The sequence below is a fragment of the Leptosomus discolor genome, chromosome 4 (genome assembly GCF_034619465.1).
Source record: "Leptosomus discolor isolate bLepDis1 chromosome 4, bLepDis1.hap2, whole genome shotgun sequence".
Classification (NCBI taxonomy): Eukaryota; Metazoa; Chordata; class Aves; order Leptosomiformes; family Leptosomidae; genus Leptosomus; species Leptosomus discolor.
Window position 1 is genome coordinate 12131805 of NC_141394.1, and position 11507 is coordinate 12143311.

At 49.3% G+C, this 11507-nt stretch overlaps 1 protein-coding gene across 4 annotated transcripts in view; it reads right to left on the bottom strand.

Annotated features, from left to right (window-relative positions):
• Positions 1–8463, bottom strand: part of USO1 (USO1 vesicle transport factor) — a 34476-nt gene extending 26013 nt beyond the window's left edge. For all 4 annotated transcript variants that reach the window (XM_086463988.1, XM_086463985.1, XM_086463987.1 and 1 more), the window contains exons 1-4: positions 8398–8463; positions 7814–7900; positions 7635–7699; positions 1685–1764 (exon numbers count right to left, since the gene is read on the bottom strand). In XM_086463988.1, the coding sequence (XP_086320114.1) occupies positions 1685–1764; positions 7635–7699; positions 7814–7900; positions 8398–8463 (298 nt within the window). The remainder of the gene's footprint in view (positions 1–1684; positions 1765–7634; positions 7700–7813; positions 7901–8397) is intronic.
• Positions 8464–11507: the final 3044 nt, after the last annotated feature.

Genomic DNA, 11507 nt, shown 5'->3' on the forward strand with positions numbered 1-11507 from the left:
AGGGTTTCAGCTTGCAAGTCTCTCACAGCTACAAAAGATGAGACCGTTCATTGTAGAAGGCACCATGACAGGACACAGTTCACAGCATAATGCCAACTTACTAGTAGAAATTTATTCATATTGGAGAACCTCACCTACTTTCTGTAAGGTTATTTATCACTTAAGGAGCCTTTAAAGAAGTATTTTGGGGTAAATACTGCAGACAAGAGCATTCAACTCAAACAGCAGTATCACCTCCTATTTTGCCCCTTCATAGGAGCACTCCACTCCATGTAATGGAAACTGAAAAGTGAGATACAAGCACTGTCAAGGACTAGAAAGACTCGAGGTCCCTGGCAAACTCATAATGTTATGAACCCACAGATATTCAGTCATCTTAAGTGTAGTCTGCTGCTCACGCTGTACTCGTGCTTGCCCAACAGGTGTGGTGGTTGTTTTTTTTTTGACAAACTGGTATGATGGATTTCCTCCTACGACCCTTTTTATTTGTGGTCGAGGTTTTCCTCTTAAAGCCTTGGAAAGCAAGTCAATGGCCATTTGGCTTAGATTACTAGTTTAAACAGCTATCAAGCCAAGAGCACATTCGCAAATATGAACAGAAGTGGTTTTCCAGATAACACCTGCAACAAGGCACAAGTGCAATGTCAGAAAGGTCATCCAAATCTGACAGACATCACGCTCCGATTGAGGCCTCCTCCCAAGCTACCACCTGCCGGCCCTCAGCCAGATCCCATCCCAATTCCCTAGACGCGTCCTTGATGCTCAACACCAGGAAATGCTGACTGTCCTGTCCTCCGCATCATCCACTCCTCAAGAGCCTGAAACTGTTACAATCCACAGCTGGTTTACTTGTCAGCAACATCTGGCTCTTCTTCAGTCTGGGCACACATGGCTCCTATTCATCTATTTAGTTTTAAGAACATTCTTCTTGCTCAAGCCTAATTTCTGTTACTGCTGTCATTTTCTTCAGCATAGCGATGTTTCTGCGAAATATGAAGGGTTTTTGTTTGGTTTTGGGGGGTTTGGGGTTTTGTTTGTTTTTTGGTTTGGTTGGTTTTGTTTGTTTGTTTTATGAGCTGCAACCATTTCATTGGCCTTTGAGACTAGTTTTGATGGCCTATCAAAGAAGGCCTTAGAAAATACAATACAGGCAGGAGGGGCAGGGAGTTTCACAGGCTAGCTATATAGTGCCTAGAGCTACGTCTGTCATGGGAAGGACAGGCAGAGTCTCTTTCTAAAATGCCACAGCAGGACTGGAAAAGACTTTTCACACTCACATAGAGCCACCTTATCACAGGTACCTGAGATTTTTATCTGTCGATATCCTTGTTAAATCATTGGATCATAGTGTCCCATTTGACAGCAACAGACAGAACTGTGTTTTCCCAACAGCAAAGAATGACTCAAACTTTATTTACAAACTAGAAAAAGCAACTAATTATCCCATTACAACCTGGCTGCTCTTCACAGAACATAGTTTTTAAAAATTAGTAAGCAAAAGATCCAGTATTACTTTACTGCAAGCTGCGTACAACAAGATTTTTAGCACTGTCGTAACAGCTACACCATAACAAAGCAAGTCTCAGCATTAGTAAGTCGCAGAGTATTACAGTTCGTAGTTTGAACAAAACCACCAAGGAAAGCACCCCCACAGTTAACACAACTATTACTACCAAGCTCTTACCTTGCTCCTCCTCTTCTAGGTCATTCGATATTACATTGTAGAGAGTGTCCAAGGCATAGCCAATTATTTCAGAATCTGAACTGCAAACGAAAGAACCACTTTTCTTTAATGACTTATTTCCAACTACTCTTACAATATTGTTTTTCTGCACAAGCAGTTCCCTTTGCAGCATTACATCAGGTGAGGACCGATGGTGACATACATTTTGTAATACCACGTAACCATGAGCTGTTCGGTCCCTGAATGGAGTCAAACTCCCTTTCCCAGTTCCATACCCTCAGGTGGCCAAATCCAGAAAGTCTGGTGACACAAGATGACCACGGGAACCTTTGCTGTAAGAGCATTTTCCATTTCCTGCTCTTCAAGTGTAGCAAGAGAAATCTCTGTGAGGGATTCGGACCCCTTCCCAGAAAGGCACCCAAGGAAGCTGCAGACAAGCTTCAGGAGCATCCCAGAAAGTCCCTCCCCGCTACCCCACCAGCAAGAACCAGTGGCCAAAATCCCACGCTCCCCCTGAACAATGGCAACGGCTGCATATTCTCACAGACAGGCCAGCCTCCGTGTCACCAACTTGGACTACACCCAGTTATTAAGGGGTTTTGAACTCCAAGCATCCCCAGGTGGCTGCTGGGCAGCCAGTCTAACCCCAAAGCATTAGTTCACCTGCTTACACCAAGACTCCTCTCTTAATAAGCCTTACTTTATGAGAAACCTGTTTCTTCTGCATTAAAAAGCCTAAACAATCTGTAAATCCTACACTACAAGGAGGACTCAGCGCAACAGTTTGGGGGGGGAATGCAACCATTTTTGCTGCTTGCTTTGCTGCGCATAACCCAAAAAAGTACAAAAGCCCAGCTGGTCAAAAAAAAAAACAAAGGAAAAGAAAACCTCACATCATAAAGGAAGGCACCTCAGAGTGCAGGAGGACACACGTCAGCTGTTTTCATGTCTTGCCCTAGCATCAGAAGAGCATGCTGTCAAAACAAGACATGTCATTTGAACTTTCCAGTGCTTGCTTTCACACATCTCTAAGGCACACAAAGTAAGGCCTCCACACCAAAGATTATTTGTATTTTAAGAAGCTACTAGGCCAGTTCAGAGCAGAGGCCTAAAAACCAACCTAACCAGTTACCTTAAAAGCCAGGCGTTAACTGAGGTCAGCTATCTCTGCTGGACCACTAATTAAAGATGACAGACCTACATCAGTTGTTGCAACCAAGAAAACCAGAGACGCCTCAAGGTGATGCACCGGCTTCGAGCAGAAGGCATGGAGCATTCTGTACCTACATTTCTTGTCTCACTACCGCAAGGGGTTTAGCCAGCTGTCAAAGCCAACAGCCCACCTCCCCTTCTACGACTCTCCCACTAAGTCAAAAGGTAGAAATAATCAATCAGTGCAGTTTTGTTCTTTGACATTGGGTTTTGCGCTGAATCCTTGTCCTGCTGATGTCCTCCCAGGACACATGCATTTCTCCTCAGTGTGTCACTCAACCCCTACCACCTGCTTTTAAGCTGGGCTGCAATGGTAACAAAAGAGGAAAAAAAAAAAATCATCTCCTCCTCTGTCAAGCTGTTAGCAAAAGCAAGTAAAGGAAGCTTTTAGTCCATGTAAACAGTCTCGTCCAGCAGGTACACTCAGGTTTCCAGCCTGCTTACATTTTCCTTTTATCCTAATTTTAGTTCAACACAACACTACAAAGCCTATGGTTTCCTTTTCATGGACCTGAAACAATTCCACATCTGGAAAACAGATAGAAGTTATTTCCTGGAGACTTGAAAAAACCCAAGCTGAAGCCTTGCTTTTCCTTTCCGTTGATAGGGAAATCACAGCAGCTCCAAAAGCAGCAGCAGATTTTATGTAGATTTGGTAAAAGCAGGCCTTGTTTCTCTTGTCTAAAGAGAAACACATCACAAAGTGAGGAGAGAGGCATCCTGTCTTTGCTGTTCACTGCCTTACTACCATCTGCTGTTCACCACATGAAACATTTTATTGATTACTCTGTTCAGACTGAAGCTGCGCAGCTTTTACTCTGTAGTGAAATATCAGTCAAAAAATAGACTTCCAGTCTCTCACACATCCATAGAAGATGCAGCCTGCATGGAACACAAGAATCCAGCTTAAGACACCTCAGGCATCCTCCCTCTGCTAGTTAGGCTTTTACGTGGCACGCAACCAAGATGTCAGTGCAGCGCTCTCTGAGCTCATGAACAATAGCAGAGAAGAATCATACAGAGATGAAGGCACCCAGGTATTGTCCAGCCCAGGTAGGGTGCCTCAAAAATGCTTTTAGCTATCCTTCTGTAAGCGTGGCATTTCACCGTCAGAATACAGACGAGCATCATCTATGCTGTCAAGAGAGGCACGGAAAAGCAGAGTGTTTCTGTGTCATCAATCACAGCACGCGTGGAAAGGAGGGCATTTTGTTACTCCTAAAAACTCAAGTCACGGAAAAGCTATCAAAGGGGTACGGACATTTATATTCTCTCTTACAGAAGTTTTAATGAGAAGCATGTTACAATCCAAAAATTTGGAACTAACAGCATGTAAATAACTGAGGTTTATGCCTTAAAAAAAAAAAAGAATTCTTTCTCTTAGGTTCATGTTAGGTTTCACACTAGTAGAATTGTCATGCTGAAATTTAAAAACCTTGCTATGGAAGTAGAACCAAAACAGTTAAGAGATCAAGCTGACTTCTTGCCTGGTGCCTTCTCCCACACCAACAGTTAAGCGGTACTGACCCGTCCTACAGTCAACGCAAGTTTATTTTATTTTTTTTTCCCAAAATAATCCCTGGTGGGATGTGGCAACATGTAGACAGCAAGTCAAGAAAAGTCCTCTAGTAGATCACAGTTCCTACTTCACATAGCTGAAAAACTAGTAGAAGAAGTCAGTTTTCTATAGAACAAGTTTTAAGTACTTAGGCAGGAGACAGAGCTTAAGGCAATCTACAAGTAAACTGTACAACAAGTGGAATGACATGTTCATTTAGGAGACAGAAGTGGTGTATTTCTGTTCCAGGATAAAGGCTGTAAATAACGCGAAGCAACAGCATAAGAGCTGAGGACAGAAATGAGAACAGGACACAAGAAGCGCTCATCATTTCAGTACAGCCATGCAAACCAGGCCTTTTCCCTACTGAGGTCAGGAGATGAAGCTACAAGTGTCTCACCTCATTCTAACAATTTCAGAATTAAGAAAATATCAGCATGCCTTATAACACAAAAAGCTGAAGACAAGTGTGATTCACTACAAGGGAAGCAAATAACTAGCACAGCAACAAGGCTGCAAATAGAAGGAAGGAAAGAACTACTGCTACAGAGCCGATACTGTCCTTGCGCCTGTCACTTCAAACTCCAAGAGGAGGAACAATTGCTTCACCAAAACCAGATCAGACACAGCTACTTTTTTTTCCTCAAAGGCTACATGAATAATAGTTAACATAATTCTCAGAACTAAGAGTTGTGCTATCATACTTGGCTGAGAAGGTCTTAGAACTAAATCACTTTTCAGTTAGATACCGATTTCACAACGAGCTTATTTGCAGTATGAAATAATCATCTCTTAGCAGCAAAGTCATTTCAGGTTTTCACACTGCTATTACATATTCCAGCAAGACACATGCTACTGAAGATCAAACACTTGTGCATCTTGAACTATTCTATCAATTTTTGGTAAAGCCATACTAGGAAAGAGTATTTGCATTTGTCACTGTTCTCACATTACACACACTGCCAATTCAAAGACCCATGCCTGCTGCTGGCTCCTCCCCCATAATTCTTTCCTCCCAGACACCCCATCCCTGCAAAAAAGGCTGGAGAACAGATAAAGCCTCACCTGCTACGGCCCAACCATGCTCTGCTTCTGCTCAACTGGGAACTAAGAGGGGAATCCCATGGATTATGTTCACATTCTGATGCACACAAAACACAGCAACTACAGGCATATGTCCCAGACAACAGGCACATGGGTGTGTAACATCTCCAGTCAGTAAGATAACCATCAGCAGCTTCATGGCCAAAAAGCTTCACCTCAGGAGCTCAATCACCCATCTTCAGGCCGACATAACTATCGCTGAAAAGGCATACTTCCATAAAGCTAAGGTACAGAGGAAAAGTCACTATTTTGACTTCAGCATTGTTTCCTGGTCCTTTCATATTTCTAATCAAATTAGACCTCCTGTAACCTTAAACTTCACAGCAACACAGTCAACGTACACAACCAGCACATGTGAGTCACTCGCATGAATACGGTGACATGTGAGAAGACATCTTGAGTCAATCATTGACTTCTGTTTTCTCTGAAGTTGCATTACTGCTTGTCAGAAATAACCTTAAGCAGCTGAGATGCAAAAAAAAAACCCACCAAACCACCAGAGAAGGACAGGAGGAGGAAATGAGCATTTTCCACTTCTGCAGAAAGCTTCAGGGCACCTCAGGTGGGCCCTGGGAAGGTCCAAAGAGCACACCTAAAGGCATACGCTTGAAAAAGCAATGACAGCACAACAGCACTGTCTCCTGTCAGACCACCATCCTCTCATCCAGTACGGCAGTCACACTGGGCATCGGGGACAGCTGAGCCTGCGACTCATTCATCAACCAGTTACTCAGATGAGCTGGCTTTGATTAGTATTGCTACAGCTGAAAGAGTTCCCAGAGCCTCACCTCTACAACCAGTGACACCAAACAGAGAACCTGTAACACAAACCTGAACTTTACTGGTTTTTAACCTGCGGCTCGAGTCACACAAAGTCCAGAGGGACAACTGGAGCCCAAAAAACACAGAAGAGCTCTAAAGTTCCTGCCCTGAAGGGTTCGGGTTAACATCAAAAAGGCAAGATCAGTAGAGCCCCGCCTCCCTTCTCAAAGTTCAAATCTGGCCTCAAGAGCAGCTAAGTGGATGAAAGTAGGCTCCTTGACCTAATTTTTTGTAGGCCTTCCCCTTCACGTCAGTGACAGTTACTCCTACAACCTTCCCTTTCGCTATTTGCGCCCTACAAGACGCACACAAGCCAGACGTTCATTTTTAACTACCCAGCCAATGGAATGGAAGTAATGCCTCCTCCTAGACACCGACCTGCTGCTTTCCTAATTCTGCTTTGTCTTGACATTAGAAGATGCTTCCCACGTATGCACACGCAAACAGTCCACACATGCCCTTACGACTGGGGTTTTTTGTATGTTTACCAGCTTTATGTTCAAATCCAGACAGAAAGACTGTCACAATGCACTTGCCTACCTAAGCACCAAGACCATGTGGAATGTGAAGCTTAAATCAGAGCACTGGAAACACGTTCCAAGTTGCAACATGTGAGTACTATCAAGTACAGCAGTGCAATCAACTGCAGAGAGAGATGGACAGCAAGGATACTTTAAATGCTGGACTGCCTAAATATTACACTCTAGCCCACATAAAGTACTTAAACTAGTGTCACCTGTCCTAACAGCAGCCGTGGAGCCTAGCTCTATTTACTTGAGCTCTTCGGTATCAATGCCTGCGTTACTCCCTGTGACAGCATTATTCTACCAGTTCACTTGACACACATCTGTGAAAACACACATTTGTTGACTTAATTTCCTCTCAGTTCTGTTCACCTTTTGCCCAGTAACAGGTTGATGTGGGTTATTTCAAGTGCTATATTTAATTAACATCGTCATTTGGGATTTACCTTTCCACAGTAATGGAAACTGGCCACTGAGAAGCATTAAGATGCACTTCAGTACCACCTTTACTTTAGAACCGGTCTTTCTATCCCTCATCCAAGTTCCTGGAATTCTGTTCTTTTCACCTCTGAATATGCTGTGATGAAGTTCGTGATCATAAAAATCCCCCATGATGGAAAAAACGGCCTTAGTGGTGCATACAACAGAGCCCGTATCTCTTGGTTTCGGCAGCAGAGAAGGGTCAGGTTATCAGCTGCAAGTGGCTGCCACAAGTCAGCACCATGCTTACCGGTCTGTCTGGAGAACGTGGATGAGGTGTTCCATAGCCTGTATGCCTACCTCCAGTCGGTATTTCTGTTTGGAGAAAAATCAAATAGTTAACACCCTAGCCCAAAGATCAAACAAAGCTTCTGAAGCAACACATCACATGAAAACCCCACGCGGCTCTTCGGGCAGTTCAGTACGTACCTTGGATAACGATTTAAGGGCGCGCACAGCATCTCTCCGGTCATCCAACAGAGTGGAGGACGCTACTCGGTCACACAGCTTCTGAATCTGGGAACGGACAAACACGTGTGACAGAAGACAACGTGCCACGACTGCGTAAGAGAGCCCAAAACACTCCACCAAACACGGCTGAACTCCCGCAATTACACAGGAGGGCTGTTAACTCCCCACAGCCACACGGTAACGCCGCTGGCGGCTTCTGCGCCCTCGGACGGCCACCGAGGGACTGTCCCAGCCGGCCCGGACCGAGCGGGCAGGACGCTCCTCGCCCCCGTCCAGGCACCGCAGAACACCGGCCCGGCCGGGCTCCCGAGCACGGAGGACGCGCCGTCACCGCCCGCTGCGGGGCCGGGACCGCCCGGCGCCAGGGACGCCCACGGCCACCGCTGCTCGGCAGCGGCCCCAGCGCGGCTCCCCCCCTCGCCCGCCGCCCCGGCCTGCCGAAAACGAGCCGCCGGCAGAGGCCCGGGCGGGGCGCAGCGCCACTCCCCCCCACCCCACCGGCAGCGCCTAGGCCCCGCCGAGCGGCGGCCCGCCCCACTCACCGTCTCAGCACCGGAAGGCTGCGGCCCAGCGCTAGGGCCGCCCATGACGCCCCGCAAGAAGTTCATGGCGGCTCGGCGCGGCCAGCGGAGCTCACTCAGCCACCCCGGGCCCCGCCGCCGCTCCCGGACCCGCCACCGCCCCCGCGACGTAAACGGCCGCCGCGCCTGCGCCGCGACGTGGCGCCGACGTGGCCACCGGCGAACGGGGGGGGGGGGGGGGGGGGGGGCGGGGCCGGCGGGAGCCCCACCCCGCCGCCAGTCCGTCCCGTTCGTGTGCCCTCCCTTCCTTTCCCTACAGCCCGCGGCGCTCCGCTCCGGCTCTGCTGCCCTTCACCCCCCCGGCCTGCCCGCAGATCGCGGCCGCGTTTCATCCCACCCGCCGTTAACGTGGGCAGACCGCTCCTTCCCGTGGTTGTCCGCCTCCGCCGGAGGTTAATGTGCGGTAGGACACGAGGAGGAAGCTCGGCCTTCTTCCCCCCGGACTAACCCCAGGTGATGATGATGCTTGCCACCCACCCTTGGGCCTGCGTCTACCGCTGGGAATGAGTAAGGAGGCCGGGCGGAGCCCGTCGGCGAGCAGGGGCTGGCTACGTGCTTGCTCAGAACCAGTGGCAGATCCGCAGGGGTGGGGGCATCACCCTGCCTAAAAACCCAGCTCACCCGCGTAGCCCACCTCCCACCCGGCATCTCGAGGGTCTAGGAGTCCAGAACAGCCCCAAGACAAACCCTAAGGCTCAGAGCTCAGAAATTGTGTCTGTTCGTAAAGAAAAACACAATACAAACTCCTAACTAGATGAGTAAAATTCCTGTATTACATTTTCAGAGCATAATGAACAGCGTGAGGAGAAGCAGCGTAGCCATACAGCAACGACCGCTCTGTCCAAGAGCGGAGCACTGAGCAGCTCCATTTCTTTCAGATGCTGAACTGCCCCTCATCAGATGCAACTGCGGCACTTTCTGTGTCCCTGCTGAGGAACCGCAGCCCAGAACGAGCAATCCAAACCCTTCAGGCACACCTGCACCTCAGCTCCCAGCCTGATGGACACTCCTGATGGTGACCCACAGGATCATGGCTTTGGTAGCGTTTTGGTTTTTCTGTGTATCCAATTACAGCAAACTTCATAGCAGCAATAACAAATTAACACAGAAAGGAATTGATCGTCTTACTTGGGACTAAAACTAGTTCATTTCATTCCAGGGAGAAAACCCCCCTCACATCAGAATTTCAGTTAAGAGTTTTGGGGATTTAATTTTCCCCATCAACTACAGAACGAAATCAACACTTTAAATTATGTAATTGAAACTAAGCTTTCCGTGTTCTAAAACTAATGGCTTCCTCCTCCACCTGAAGACTGACACCAAAAATCAACGCGTGTGTCTAAAATGATGAGTTATCACAAAAGACAGTATAAAATAAGCTTTTGTCAAGCCCTGTGGTTCATTTCTCACTGCGTTTCTTGTAACAGCAGAAAAGCAGCCCTGAGCCCCTCCAGTCCTGGAGAAGCTGCTTCTGCTTTTGGGCGTGGCAAACTCCTCCACCTAAGAAAAGGATGACAGTGAGCAATCACGTCTCCTGTGTGCAATACTTCACACACCCCCCCACCAGCAACTCATCTCCCACCTGCCCAGCATTCTCCCTCACCCAGGGAAACCCCTTTTCCCCACCATGATCTTCTGTAAGGGGTGAGAAAACCCAAACTTCCTCTGAAACTCACCTTGCCACATGCTTTGCTGTGCCACCAGGAACCTGCCAAAGCCTCGTGGCTGGATGTTGTTTTCCTTTCCCACTGACCCCTGCACAGCTCCCCCCCGGCTCAGGGAGCTGAGGATTTACACCTTGCTGGGCAGGAAGGACATCTTCTGTGCATGGTACTCACCCAACGTCCGGGTGCCGTACAGCACACGCAGCCACGCCAGCAGTTTGGTGAGCTGTGGCAGGACACAGCCCGCCTGCAGCCACAGCCCACCCCAACGCTGGCGTCGCTCCGTCCCCTCCAGGGCAGTGCAGCAGGCTGCACCCGGGTGGGAGAGGCTGACGCGGGGGGCTTTGCGCCCTGGATGTTAGTCTCCCACTTCCCCTTCCCAGCCATCGGCTTGACAAAATTGAGCTGGAGGCAGCACTCTCCCAACTAGTCTGTGGGTTCCTGGCATGCTGTCTTACACTTCACTGCCCAGGAGCAGAGAAACGGGGTTTTAAGAACAGTCCTCCTAAGTAAGAGGGCACTGGGGAAGGTTCAAGGTACTCACCTTCTGGGGGCAGTGGCAGAGGTGCCCCAGAGCATCACTCATCAGAAAGGCTCGAGCTGGGCCTAAGGAGATGTTGGCCCTCACTCAATAAAACACCACCACAGCCAGGTTTGCCCACAAAATACAGAGCTCTTTATTTCACCGTTTCCCACCTGTACACATGCAGCCTCAAGGTGCCTGAGGTGCCCCAACTGCTGAAGGCCCCCGCACCTCCACAACTTGTTTATGAGTCAACAGGGCACGGCAGAGCCCCCAAAACAAGGACTCTGGAAGCATAACCCACGCCAAGGGCCATCTACCGTCACACCAGGAACTACCTGTTGTGACACCCAATCCGGGGCTAGCTCAGATCTCGGAATAACTAAAAAATGTGTCTCAGCCAGGAGCTCTGAACCCAAAACTGAGCTATGGCTGGGATACCTGTTCCACCCCCGCGCTGACCCCACCCCTTACTTTCAGGGCTGCCGCTGACCTTCACCGGGAGCAGATCGCCGCTCCCGTTCCGCAGGAGCCGAGCTGCAGAGCCGTGAGGGGGTGAACCCCCGGGCAGACCCCGCATCGCGCCAGCGCCCAGCCCTGCTGCGCCGGCGGGCACCGCGCCCTGACCCGCCACGGCTGACGGAGCGGTAAGCACCCGCCCTTCGAGCGCACCCTGTGCGGTACTGAAAGCACAACGACACCGGTTAAACGGGCGAGCGGCGCCCCTCCAGCTCCCGCCCGCATCGGGGCACCCTTCGCTCCCTCCCACAGGAAGGGCCGGCGGCAAGCGACCTGTCCGTCAGACATCACCGCGGAAGGGCGGCGGCGATTGGCGGCGAGCGGGCCAGATCGCGCACAATACACGGGGCGCAGGCGCGCGCGCC